The sequence below is a fragment of the Eriocheir sinensis genome, chromosome 53, assembly GCF_024679095.1.
Source record: "Eriocheir sinensis breed Jianghai 21 chromosome 53, ASM2467909v1, whole genome shotgun sequence".
In the NCBI taxonomy this organism is placed as follows: Eukaryota; Metazoa; Arthropoda; class Malacostraca; order Decapoda; family Varunidae; genus Eriocheir; species Eriocheir sinensis.
The window spans coordinates 6,218,552-6,232,757 of NC_066561.1; the positions used below are offsets into that span (position 1 = coordinate 6,218,552).

The window sequence follows — 14,206 nt, forward strand, 5'->3', positions numbered from 1 at the left end:
ACACACACACACACGCACACAGGTACACGTGCACACCTCTCAGGTCAGACCCTCTCAGGAGCGTCTTCTATAGAACGAAAAAAAATATATATGGGTCAGGGGAGAAGAAAAGGAGGAGGAGGAGGAGGAGGAGGCCACAAAAAAAAATAAAGGAGGAAATAACTAAATAAAAATAAACAAGAAAAAATAGAGAAAACAGAGAAGGATGCGATGAAAAAGTTACATGAAAAAGGAAAGAAAAAAAGGAAAATAGGAAAAAGAAAATGAAAAGTAGAGAAAATAAATCAAAGGGCAAAAAAAAAAGCCTCAATGAAGCTATATATATGACCCACTGTACCGCAAGGCTTCACAGTTCATAATAAAGTTAGATAGAGAATAAGAGAAAAAAAGAAGAGGAAAAGAGAAGAGGGAGAAGAAGGGAGGAAGAAAAAGTTGATGGTGCAGGAGAAGGAAGTAAAACGTTGCTGTGATAGAAAAAGAAGAAGATAAAGAAGAAGAAGAAGATGAAGAAAAGAAGACGAAAAAAAATAATAATAAGAAGAAGAAGAAAAAAGAAGAAGAGAGGTAAAGAGGTAAAGAGAAGACGTGATAAAGAGAGGAAGAAGAGAAGGGCAGTTAAAAGAGGGGGGTGGAAGAGAAACAGAGAGAGCAAAGGGAAAGGTCTTAAAAGGGAAGGGGAAGGGATATAAAAAAGGAAGAAGGGAAGGATGAGATCGAAGGGAGGGAGAAGGAGGAGAAGGAGGAGGAGGAGGTAAAAAATAGGGCGTCGGGAGACAATAAAAGGAGGGAGAGAGGATGGAGGGGTCGTAGGAAAGAGGGAGAGAAAGGGAGAGAAGAAAGAGGATAGGAAACCGTTAGGAGAAGAAGAGGAAGTAGAGGTAGAGGGAGGGAAGAGGAGAGGGGAGAGAGAAGAGAAGTGAGAGGGAGAGAAAGAAGGGAGGACGAGGAAAGGGAGGATAAGGAAGGGAGGAGAAGGAAGGAGGATGTAGAGAGGGAAAGAAGAGGAAGGATATCAAAAGGGTGGATACGGGGAAATGGAGAGAGGAAAAACGAAAAGAACTGTACGACCCATGAATCCTCTCCCTCTCCCTTTATTTTATCCCTACCCTCCCTTTTCTTACCTCCTTCTCCGCCTCTTTCCCTCCCTTCGACCTCTTCCTACATTTCTTCCTCTTTTTTTTCTTCTATCCTCTCCCTTGCAAGACCTTTCCATTTGCTCTCTCTCTCTCTCTCTCTCTCTCTCTCTCTCTCTCTCTCTCTCTCTCTCTCTCTCTCTCTCTCTCTCTCTCATACCTCTCTTTTAAGTCCGAAGCAACTGTATAAAATAAATCTGCGGTCTTTACAGTGAATATAACAATAAGCATGAAAGAAACAGCTTGTCAGGAGTCGCGGGGTACGAGTGACCGCGGAGTGCAAAGCGAGGCAGAAGAAAAATTAAGAAAGAAAAAAAGAATCACAAGAAAAAAAAAGAATAACATTTAAGAAGAAGACTGACAAGAATAATGACGATAACTACTTCTACTACTTCTACTACTACTACTACTACTACCACTACTAATGATACAAGTAACAATATTAATAACAATAAAAAAGTAATAATAAGACAATAATTTGGTAAGTAGGGAAAAAAAAACTTAAATTCCAGCTAATATGAGAAGGGAAAGGAAGCAAAAGAGGAGGAGGAGGAGGAGGAGGAAGAGGAGAAAAAAGAGGAGAAGGAGGAGGTTCAAGAGGATAAGCGTGACATAGATGATGATGAAGTAATGGAGGAACATACATAAGGAGAGGGAAGGAGGTAAGAGGAGAGGAAGGAAGAGGAGGAGGAGGAGGAGGAGGAGGAGGAGAAGGGAGAGAAAGGCAGGAATGGGATCTTTTCAGGCTAACGCAGCGGAACGTCGAGTCAGGAGAAAAAGAGAGAGAGAGAGAGAGAGAGAGAGAAAAGCAGACACATTATCCATTTATCTATCTATCCATCTATCTGGCTGTGTGTGTGTGTGTGTGTGTGTGTGTGTGAAAGTGACATAGAGGAAGATGAATGAAGCTAGTGATGTTGATGATAGGGACGTTGATGATGATGATGATGATGATGATGATGACGATGGTGGCATACTTTCCCTCACCCAAATAAACAATTTTGTCATCTGTGTTCTTTAAATTAATCTTGGAAGAATGATTTGCATACTGAAATTGCATCCTTCATCAGAGAGAGCGAGAGAGCGAGAGCGAGAGAGAGAGAGAGAGAGAGAGAGAGAGAGAGAGAGAGAGAGAGAGAGAGAGAGAGAGAGAGAGAGAGAGGATAAACAAAGTAATTATAAACATCGCTAATAAGTCATCTGTATGTACATATAAAAAGGATTGAATTAAAAAATATAAGGGTCCCACAGTGAATTAAATTTTGAACCTAGAAAAAAAAATTAAAACCAAAAGTAATGTGAGAATTGTAGCTATTAAGAGAGATTTTAATGACTCGTTTGTACACATTATTTATATTCTAAGTGAGAAAAAATGGTTATATTGTGTTTCCCTCGACCCTTAATCAAAATTCCTGGTGTGCTCTCTCTCTCTCTCTCTCTCTCTCTCTCTCTCTCTCTCTCTCTCTCTTCTTTTCTCTTTCTTTTCTTTCTTTCCGTCTTGTTCATAATCCTTCATCTTTTCTCTTCATCTCTTCATTCTCTTCTAATTTCTTTTCTTTCTCTTCATCTCTTCATTCTCTTCTAATTTCTTTTCTTGTCCTTCCTCCTTTCCTTCCTCCTTTTCCTTCAGCTTCTTCATCTCATTTTCCCTTCTCTTCCTTTTTATTCCGTTTTCATTCTTTATCCTGTTTTCTCTTCCAGTTATCTTTCTCAGCCTTGCTATTTTGATCTTCCTCTTTCATTTCATCATCATCAACTCTATTCCAGTCCTTCCCCTCTCACCTTTCTTCTTTATTTCCTCTTTTTATCCTCTTCATTCTCATCCTTTCCTTCTCTAAATCCATTTCTTTTATCCTTTTCTTAGTCTGTTTCCTCTCCTCCTCTCCTTCTCCTATCTCTCTTTTTCTCTTTCTCATCTTTAACCTCTTCCAATTCTCCATAGTTTTCATCCTACCCTCTTCCTTTCTTTATTCTTTGTCTTTCCCCTTTCCGCAATCCTTCAATCTCTATCGCCTCTTCTCTTCTTCCTTTCTACACATTATCTATCTTTCATCTTCCATTATATCTTGAACCATTTTCCTTTTTCTCAACTCTTTCCTTCATCTCTTCCTATCTTCCTTTATCTCTTCTCTTTCTCTCTTCTTCTCCTTCCTCTTATGTTTATCTCCTTCCCTTTCTCACATCAAACACTCTATTATTCTATTTGACAGTTTTTCCTTCTTCTTTCCTTTTCTCCATCATTTTCTTTGTTTACTTTCTCCTATACTTCTTCCTCCTATTCTTTTATTTTTATTTTCCACGCTTTCTTACACTAATTCTTTTATCCTGTTTCTTTTTCCTCTTTTCCATCTTGTCTCTCTTCCTTAATTCATTTCTTTCCTTCTTCCTCCTCCTCCTTCTCCTCCTCTTCTCTTCCTTCCCTTTATATAACTCTTCCTCACTTCCCTACACCTCATTTATCCCGTTTCTCTTTCCACATTTTACATTCCATCTCTCCATCTTCCTTAACTTCTTTCTCTCCTCCTCCTCTTCCTCTTCTTCTTCCTCCTCCTCCTCCTCCGCCTCTTTCTATCACTCTCCCTCACTCCGCACTAAGTAACGCCTCTCCTTTCTTCCCTTCTTCTTTCCGACAAGCCAAAGATGCACTCGTGTTGAAAGAGGAAAAAAGGAAGAAAAAAAGAGAGGTAGCGGAGGAGGGGAGGAAAAAAAAAGGAGGAAAGGGTGAGAGGAAAGGGAGAGAGAGAAAAAAAAAAGAGAATAGACAGGAAGCATATTTCCTTTAGCTAGAGAATTTAGTAGAGGAGGAGGAGGAGGAGGAGGAGGTAGAGCGAGGTCATGGAGGAGAATTCCGGCTATATGAGGAGAGAGAGAGAGAGAGAGAGAGAGAGAGAGAGAGAGAGAGAGAGATTTATGAGATGGAGAGAGTGGGAGAAGGAGACAAGAGAATGTGGAAGAGAAGGATTTAAGTTATGAAGGTAGTGAGTGGAAGAGGAGGAGGAGGAGGAGGAGGAGGACGAGGAGGAAGAGGAGGAAGGAAGAAGAAGAGGTGGAGGAGGGTCGTCACTTAGCAGAACCCTTCACCTTTTAGTTAGGAGGAACGTGACTTGAATTAATTATAGCTATTAATTAAGAGTCTTCCCCTTCCTCTTGGACCCTCCCCTTAATCCCCCCTCCTCTCCCTCTTCATTCCCCTTACCTCTTATTTTATCTCCATCACCCTCTTAGTTTTTTTTCAGTTTTCCTCCACTTCCATTGTTAACGATTTTCCTCTTTTCTCTCCTCCTCCTCTATATGTTTCCTCTTACTCTTTGCCTCTCTTCCTTATTGTCTCTCCCTTTTGTCCCATTTCTTTTGTTTGATCTCTATTACTCTTTTTGTGTTTTGGTTGTTTTCCTTCAATTCTTCCTTTGTTGCTGATTCCTTCCTTTATTTTTCTCCTCTTTCTCCTCTTCCTGTTTCCTCGCTGTCCCACTTCCTTAACACCTCTCCCTTAATGGACCATATTGGCTATGCAGGCAACACCACATGTGGCCACTCAATTCCAAGCTGTCCTTTCCATAGAGTTTAGGTTATAGACTAGAGTGCGTCTGAGGCTGTCTCCGGGATACACGGCCATGGTGCCGCCGCCATCGCTCCAAGCCGATGATTGTACACACTTCACTCCTGCCCGATTTCAGTTTTTCTCCATGTCAAATAGTAGAGTCAGGAAATCGGGTAGGAGTAAAATGTGTGCAGTCGTTGGCTTGGAGCGGTGGCGGCACCAAGGCCTAGTATCCTGGAGGCAGCCTCAGACGCACTCTAGTACATAACTTGAGTTCTATGGAAAGTACTGCTTTGACAGTTCACCGACTGGCCACGTGTGTCGCTGCCTGTATAGCCAATACGGTCCATTCTCCTTTTTCCTTTCCATTCTTCTCTTAATCTTTATCAGTTTTTCTGTTCTTTCCTTTTCTCACGTTTTCACAGTTCCATCCACTCAATCTTTCTCCCCCTCCTCTTCTTCCTGTTTTCCCTTAGTCTCTCCTCTTAACCACTTTCCTTTCCTTCACTTTTCTCTTACTTCATCTCTTCATCTTTTTCCGTTTATTTTCATCCTTTCATTTTTTCTCCTAATCCGTGTTTTATCCTATATTCTTTTTCTCCTTTTTTCTTTTTCTTTTTTTCTGTGGACACTCCCCTCATCACCCTTCCCCTTCACTCCCCTTTTCCCCTTTTTTCATCTCTCAGTCTCCTCATCTTTATCCTTCCATCTATCGTCTTGTTTATTCTCGTTTTCATCTAAATTTTCTCCTCCTTCTGTTTCCACTTACAATCCCTTTATTACCCTTTCCCTTCATTCCCTTTCCCCTCTTTTTCATCTGTCTCCTCATCTTTATCCGTCTTTTAATCCTTCCCTCTATCTTCTTGTTCATTCTCGTTTCCATCTAAATTTTCTCCTCCTTCTGTTTACCATTACACTCCCTTTTTTACGCTTCCCTTTCATTCCCTTTCCCTCTTTTTCATCTCTCCATTTCCTCATCTTTATCCGTCTCCACCGAAATTTTCTCCCCCTTCTCTTTCCCCTTACACTCCCCTTATCACACTTCCCTTTCCCCTCTTTTTTTATCTCTTTATCCGCTTGTTTTTTATCCCTTCTATCATTTTGCTTATTTTCGTTTTCTTTCTTTTTTCTCATTTCTGTTTCATCTTAGTCCTACCCCCCCGCTTGATCCTCCCTCACCCTTCATCTTTCCCTTTTTATAACATCTCTGAATTTCTGCTCATTTTTTTGTCTGCTTTTTATTCATTAATTTTTGCTTCTTCCTTAGTCCACGTTTTCCAGCCTTATTCTTATCTATTCACCTTTCTATTTTCCTTTTCCTTTCTTCTTTGCTATTCTCTTTCTTCCTTGTTCCCCATATTCTCTTATATTTATCCTCCTTTTTACCGTTACTGTTTTCCTTCCCCCATTCTCATTTCCTTCTTCCTTATTCCTCGTTTCCTTTCCTTATATTTATCCTGTTTTTCTTCTTTCTTTCTCTTTTCTATTATGATCTTATTCTCCTTCCCCTTACTTTACTTATCTTCCTCTCATTTACCTTATTGTTTTCGTCTCCTTTTCTCCTCCTTTCACGTTCTCCCTCCTTTCTCTTTCATCTCCTTTCGCCTTCCTCTTCGCTTCGTTTCCTGCCCCCAGCCATAACACAACCCGGATGTATTTCAACACACACACACATTATACATCTTCACCACAAGCAACGCAAACGACGTAAATAAGACCAAATAAAAGATAAAAGAATGCAATGGATTAATTAATGCAATGAAAGCCCTGTCCGATGAGATTAAAGAGAAGTGTGTATGTATGTGTGTGTGTGTGTGTGTGTGTGTGTGTGTGTGTGTGTGTGTGTGTGTGTGTGTGTGTGTGTGTGTGTGTGTGTGTGTGTGTGTGTGAAGGAGAGTTGAAATCAATCCGAGGGAGAGAAAAGGGAGGGATGGAGGAAAGGAGGGAAGGGAGAGGGATAAAATAATATTTGGAGATACAAAGGGAGAGAGGAGGAGGGAGAGAGGGAGAGAAGGAGAAGGAGAGAGTGTTGGAGGGAGAGTGGGAGGGAGGGAGGGATGGAGGGAGAAAAAAGAGGGAGATGAATATGTCAGTCATCAAGGTATTAAAATTGGCCAGAAATAGCATAATTAATATAAAATCTGAGAGAGAGAGAGAGAGAGAGAGAGAGAGAGAGAGAGAGAGAGAGAGAGAGAGAGAGAGAGAGAGAGAGAGAGAGAGAGAGAGAGAGAGAGAGAGAGAGAGAGAGAGAGAGATAACGAACTAATTCCCTCCGTACATGATTGGGAAAAAAAATATGTCATTTCCATATATACCTACAGCCTCCCTCTCTCCTCCCCTCCATCCTTCTCTCTCTCTCTCTCTCTCTCTCTCTCTCTCCATCAAGGTCACCACACATCCCGTCAACATAACACTACACAAATACACTCGTCCCACGGCTTCGCTTCTCGCCCTGCACGTCTGAGCATGTCTACAAACTCATGACAGCATTAAACACAACAATACCGTGTTCTACTTCCCCTCGGCCAGAAACACCGGACCTTCGCCCTTGTGTTTATCCCAAGGCCTTGCTCGTACACTCACCCCACAGTTACAGTTTCCGTAATACATATGTTCTACTTCTATACATTTCTGATATGAATGAATACGGCTCCGTAGTACTGCGCTTAGTTATGAATACGTGGGCCTAAGTTAATCGTACATGCAAACCCAGGGCAGTTGGGGCCCGGCTCACCCTATTGTTCATCCTCCCTTTCGGGCTGGTTGATAAATGGGTGCCTGGGGAAATCTGGGGAAGATTTGCCGGTGTCTCGAGGTGGTTAGTTTCTCCCCACCACCAACTCCAGGGGCAAGGAGACGGAGATGAGCATCGAGGCAACGTGCAGCTTAACATATGCCCCCAACTTTAACTTTACTTGTTTCAAACTAATTTCGTAAGTGGTCCCCTCTACCTTCCCGCCCAAGTGTGTATCAATGGCCACATCCCGCACAGAGGCCCCGCCGCCCTCGGCCACACACAGAGAACTTTCAGGTTTGGTCGCGGCAATATGCCTTGATCTAAATCAGTTCACTTGGTCGCCGTCAGGGGGCTCTCCTGCGTCGCCACTCAGCCACGGAGACGCTTCGCCATAGCAACCACAGGGTCGACGCTCTGCCTGTCTGGCCGCACATTTATATTCAGGGACGCCGCAAAGAAAAGTGTCTGCCTGTTTGTTTGTATCTTGATCATTGTCAAATTGGCAATGTCGCTGCACCAAGTAACTTAATGCCATAAAGGCCCCTTATTAAGATGGTCCAGTCCTGGGTTGCTAGTCGAAGGGTCAGGCCCCGCGCCTGTTCACTGGGACTGTTTGTGCTCCACGTGAACACCAGCTGCACTGGCTTCCTCGCGATGAATTAACTGCCTCGGGGGAGGGGGATTTTTACAGCGTGGGATGGCCTCCTCCCTTGGGCGTGTATCTCCAATAAAACCCAAAGCCAACAATAAAATGTTCTCGCAGATCTATTTCTGCTGCAGCTTCGGGGCAGACAACTTTCGTTCATTTCGACTCGTTTCAGCTTGAGAGTTAATACAACCACTTAGAACAAACGTGAATAAATCATTAACTTTAATATTTACAAGGAATGGCACAAACGTCCTGCATAAAGAACCTATTTTCATCAACACATGTGCTCACAGCGACACTGGGCAGTGATTGCAGTTCACTATTGATAAAAGATCAGAGGACAAAATCCATACCTGATGCGATATCTCTCAAATTACCTTGTGAAATACCTGCCTATCTCTATTTATTTTTACAACAAAGGAGACAGCTCAAGGGCACACAAAAGAGGAAACAATAATATACAAAAAAGCCCGCTACTCGCTCCTCCTAAAAAAAAAAAAAATCAATCTATCTACTTTTCTATCTATCTATCTCAATCTATCTATCTATCTACCAGTTTATCTACATCACGCACTCTTTCCTCCCCAGGACGCTGGAGTGTGATCGCCTTCGGGTGCACCGGAACCTGGTGGCGGCGCTGATCATCATGTTCCTGGTGATGCTGGTGCTGACGGAGCCCTTCGTGTCGCGACGCTCCTCGTACACCTACAGGGACGTGGTGAGTGCGTGCGTGCGTGTAGTGGGGTGACGAGGGGGGGGGGGGGTGTAGGGGGAGGAGTTGTGTGCGTGGGAAGTTTTGTGTTTGTGTTTGTGTTTCTGTGTGTGGGGGGGGCAGAGGCGTGTGTGTGTGTGTGTGTGTGTGTGTGTGTGTGTGTGTGTGTGTGTGTGTGTGTGTGTGTGTGTGTGTGTGTGTGTCCTCCATCCAGGTTACCAGTCCTCCTTCACTAGATTTCCCCCGGGGCACCAATTTCAAGACCAGCCAAAAGGTAACACACACACACACACACACACACACACACACACACAGGTAAGTCCAGGTATGAACTCCCACGCCTGAATGGATTCGAACCCGAGGCCAAAGGATTCGCAACTGCCCTCCTTGCCCATTAGACCATACGGGCATGCTGGGATATGCTCTGAAAGGCGGTAGGGCTCAAAGAAGAGAGCGTGAAAGGGGAGGAAGGGGGGAAGGGGTGGGGGGCGGGAATGGGGGAGTGTGTGAAAGGTTAGGAAGTGAGAAAAGAGGAAGAGGAAAGAGGAGGAAAGGAAAGCAAAGGGAAACGGAGGGGTTGAGTGGAAGAGAGGAGGAACCAGAGAAGAGAAAGACGAAAGGAGGAGAGGAAAGGGGAAGGGAAAATTGAAAAGGGGAACGCAGGAGAAGAAAGAGACAAGAAGGAGGACAGTGAAGGAGAGGAAAGGGAAATGGAGAGTAAAGAAGAGGAACATGAGAGGAAAGAGAGAAGGGGAAAGTGAAAGGAAAGTGAAGGAAAACAGGAACATGAGAGAAGATGGAGACAGAAGATGAGAGAAGAAGGAGAGGACGGGGAAAGAGAAACGAAAGTAGGAGAGGAGAGAACAACGGGAGGAGAGATACGTGAGAGCCGAAGAGGTGAGGAAACGTAGAGAGAAGAGAAGGAAACTGGGAAGCGTGAGAGTATGGAAAGAAAGAGAGATGGCAGAATATTAAGTTGGAAAGTTTCGTTTAGTAGGCGCAACATCTGTGGTCATATGCCGGGGAAGAAAATGAAGGTGAGGGGAAAGAGGGAAGAGGTGTCAAGTGAGAAGCATAAGAGGAGAAAAGAGAGAGGGGAAAGTTAAGGAAGAAGGGAGAGGAGAGCGAAGAAGAGCCGTGACTACTCTCTGGAGATGAGGGTCGGCGTTAATAAGATGTCCAGAGGAGTGAGAAAAGAGAGACTGACTGACTGGCAGACTCATTAACTGACTAACTGATTGGTTGATTAGCTGACTGACGGACTGACTGATTGACTGAGTAATTGACAAATGCATGAGTAAGTGTTTGCGTGAGAGAATGAGTAAGTTAGTGAGAAATAAGGTAAAATGAAGCTTTCCGTATGCTGTCCAGATTAGTAAGGCAAGAGTCGACCGGTATCTTCACTCTTTCATCACTTTTCACTGGTTAAGTCTGGAAAGGAAACTGAGTACTTGACTAATACAAGAGTGGGTGAGTGTTTAAGTGAGTGTGGATGAGTAAGTTAGTGAGAAATAAGGTACAATGAAGCTTATCCTTATGCTGTCCAGATTAGTAAGGCAAGAGTCGACCGGTATCTTCACTCTTTCATCACTTTTCACCGGTTAAGTCTGGAAAGGAAACTGAGTACTTGACTAATACAAGAGTGAGTGAGTGTGGATGAGTAAGTTAGTGAGAAATAAGGTACAATGAAGCTTATCCGTATGCTGTCCAGATTAGTAAGGCAAGAGTCGACCGGTATTTTCACTCTTTCATCCCTTTTCACTGGTTAAGTCTGGAGTAGCCTTTTGTTTGCTGTTTGTCATCCTTTCTAATATTCGAGATTTGTTATGATGAGTGAAAAAATCATACTAAAGGTAAAGTTGGGGCATACGATAAACCTACGCGTGGCCTTGGTGTTCATCTCCGTCACACTGCCCATTATATATTAGCTAACTCCTTTTCACCATATCTTTCGTTGCAATAATTAGAAGAGTTTATTTTTAGCACATTTTTTGGTACATTTCTTTAGTTTTTGGTTTCTCTTCAATAATATTAAAGAAAAACGACTGACTGACTATCTGACGTGTGTGTGTGTGTGTGTGTGTGTGTGTGTGTGTGTGTGTGTGCTTGTCTGTCTGTCTGTCTGTCTGTCTGTCAAAATATATAATCACCAACACAACCCAGAATAAAACACGCATTGCCTCCACACTAATCCTGTCTATTTGTCTGTCGGTGTGTCTGTCTGTATCTGTCTGTTTGTCTGTCTGTCTGTCTGTCTGTCAAAATGCATAATTACCAACACAAAACAAAACAAAAACACGCATTGCCTCCACACTAATCCTGTCTGTCTGTCTTTCTCCGTCAAAATAACTTTTTACCAACACAAAAAAAAAACACCGGCTCCACACTGATCCATCCGGCTTGTCGTTGGCAGTAATTACTTAGCTCAGGGCGGCGATGAGTGACTGACGGCATGAGTGACCAGCGGGGAGCAATGCCCGAGACCGAGACGAGACACCTAATTAACTTTTATGCAGGTGACAGCCCCGTGCTCCCAGGTGAACGCCGTGATTTGCTGACATTTATAATTGGTTCAGGGAATGTATATGTATGCCCTTAAGGTTATTGCTTTCATTATCATCGCTATTATTATTATTTTTATTATTATTATTATTATTATTATTATTATTATTATTATTATTATTATTATTATTATTATTATTGGTGGTGGTGGTGTTGTTGTTATTGATTTCCTGTTGTTTTTGTTGCTCTTTTCTTGCCTCTCATATTTCTCCTCCTCCTCCTCCTCCTCCTCCTCCTCCTCCTCATCATCATCATCATCATCATCATCATCATCATCTTCATTACCATCATCATTAGCAACATCAACTTCTTCCTTCCTCGATTTCCTTTGTTACTCCTTTTCTCATTACGACTCTTCTTTTTTTATTTCTATTTTTTTCTTCTTTTTCTTCTTCGTCTTCTTCTTCTTCTTTCTTCTTCCTTTTCTTACACGCTATTTCATTATCATTTAGCGAGTTTAATGAGGGGAAAAAGAGGCAGAGGAAGAATCGCTGCCTCGGAAAGAAATAAAAGGAAAAAAAAAACGTTGTGCTCAGAAAGACTGATGGGAAACGAAGGTAAAGGAGGAAAATAGGAAGGAGGAAAGGGGAAAAAAAATATGTATAAAGTAAAATATGGAAACTTGCTGAAAAAAGGCGGCTGGATCAGTATGTGTGTGTGTGTGTGTGTGTGTGTGTGTGTGTGTGTGTGTGTGTGTGTGTGTGTGTGTGTGTGTGTACGTGCATGATGGATGGGGCGTGAAAGCAAACAGACAGGTGGCAGTGAAAAATCTACCTGCTGACCGACAAACAGACATCGAGACGGACACATGAACACACACACACACACACACACACACACACACACACACACACACACACACACGGAAGTCGGACAACAATTCGTAAACACACACACACAAAAAAAAAAACCAGCTCATGCAATCAATCACACCCATACGTCATTATCAACACACACACACACACACACACACACACACACACACACACACACACACACACATTTGGGGTAAATTAACACACCGTTGCGACAGGTAAATGATGCGAAATACACAGGTGTTCCGCTCCGCCAGGCGTGGCTGATTAATTTGCGTTACACCTGCTTTTTGTGTAGCCCATGAATCATTTCCCACTTTCATGACATTTTTTTGAAGGGCGGGACAATATATATACCAGAAACACACACACACACACACACACACACACACACACACACACACACACACACACACACACACAATTATTTTTTATTACGTGCGGGTTGTGATAATTCAATATTTGTTTTTATAATAACTAATCTCTCTCTCTCTCTCTCTCTCTCTCTCTCTCTCTCTCTCTCTCTCTCTCTCTCTCTCTCTCTCTCTCTCTCTCTCTCTCTCTCTCTCTCTCTCTCTCTCTCTCATAAATTAGTGTGCCAATTTTCATTATCCGATTATCAAAAAAACTAATTAAAATTTTAAGACTAGAATATATATTTACACATTTCCCTCTGTGTGTGTGTGTGTGTGTGTGTGTGTGTGTGTGTGTGTGTGTGTGTGTGTGTGTGTGTGTGTGTGATAATGACGTATGGGTGTGATTGATTGCATGTGCTTTTTTTTTGGTGTGTGTGTTTACGAATGGTTGTCCGTGTGTGTGTGTGTGTGTGTGTGTGTGTGTGTGTAAGTGAAATCACCAATCACAATGAGTGGAGTGAGGTGGAGGGACTGAAATAGCAGAAGGGGGGAAGTAGGTGGAGGAGGGAGGAAGGGGAGGGGGAAGGAAGGCTGAAGGGGTGGTAGGGGTCAGGGAAGGTAAGGGGAGGGGGAATGTAGGGGGAGGGGTGATGGTAGGAGGGTGGTAGGGGGAAGGGAAGGTATTGGGAGGGGGAAGGTATAGGAAGGGGGAAGGTATGGGGAGGGGGAAGGTAGCGGGAGGGGGTGGTAAGGGGAAAAGAGGGCATGGGGAGGGGAGAGGTAGGGGAGGAGGGAATGTAGGTGGAGTGGAGCTGAGGAGAGGGAGGTGTAAGGAATGGGGAGAGGAGAGGTAGGGGAGGAGGGTATGTATGTGGAGTGGAGCTGAGGAGGGTGAGGTGTAAAGGATGGGGAGAGGAGAGGTAGGGGAGGAGGGAATGTAGGTGGAGTGGAGCTGGGGAGGGGGAGGTGTAAAGGATGGGAGGAGGGAGAGGGAGGGAGGGGGAGGTATGTGGAGTGGAGCTGGGGAGGGGGAGGTGTAAGTGATGGGGAGAGGAGATGTAGGGGAGGAGGGAATGTAGGTGGAGTGGAGCTGGGGAGTGGAGCTGGGGAGGGGGAGGTGTAAGTGATGGGGAGAGGGGAGGTAGCGGAAGAGAGGACAAAGATGTGGTCATTCCCAACGCAGAGTGAGTGATTGCCATGGCCACACCCAGCCACACCCTGACCCCAACAAACAAGACTTGACACAATAAAACACTGAATTATTGCAAAAAAAGACCCCGAAAAACGAGACCACTGGAATGCATACGGTAATCACAACGTTACTTCGACTCAGTGTTTAGTGACGTATGTTTGACTTTTATAACCTAACGTGAAATAGATAGATAGATAAACATAGGTAGATAGATAGATAAATAGATGGGGGATATAGATATGGATAGATAAGTAGATAGATAGATATTTCTTCATATATAACTAAAGAATTGACCGTTTTACTAATCCGTTCCAATAGTTACAATCTACTTTTTTTTCATATTCCATTTTCTCTTTTTTTTAAATTTGTTCGGTTCCACGTGTTCTGTAATTTTTTTTTTTTTTGTGACGCATTCAATCTCACATTCCTTTATCTTTTTTTGTGACGCAGTTAATCTCACATCTTCCTTTTTGTCTCCTTTTTTCTTTTTTTTACTTCCCTTCTGTCCG

General features: G+C 43.2%; 1 protein-coding gene across 1 annotated transcript in view; it reads left to right on the forward strand.

Moving 5' to 3' along the window:
- Positions 1–14,206, forward strand: part of LOC126983115 (corticotropin-releasing factor receptor 1-like) — a 129,205-nt gene that overhangs the window by 82,074 nt on the left and 32,925 nt on the right. Inside the window, exon 5 of the mRNA XM_050835612.1 lies at positions 8,649–8,778. Within this exon, the coding sequence (XP_050691569.1) occupies positions 8,649–8,778 (130 nt within the window). The remainder of the gene's footprint in view (positions 1–8,648; positions 8,779–14,206) is intronic.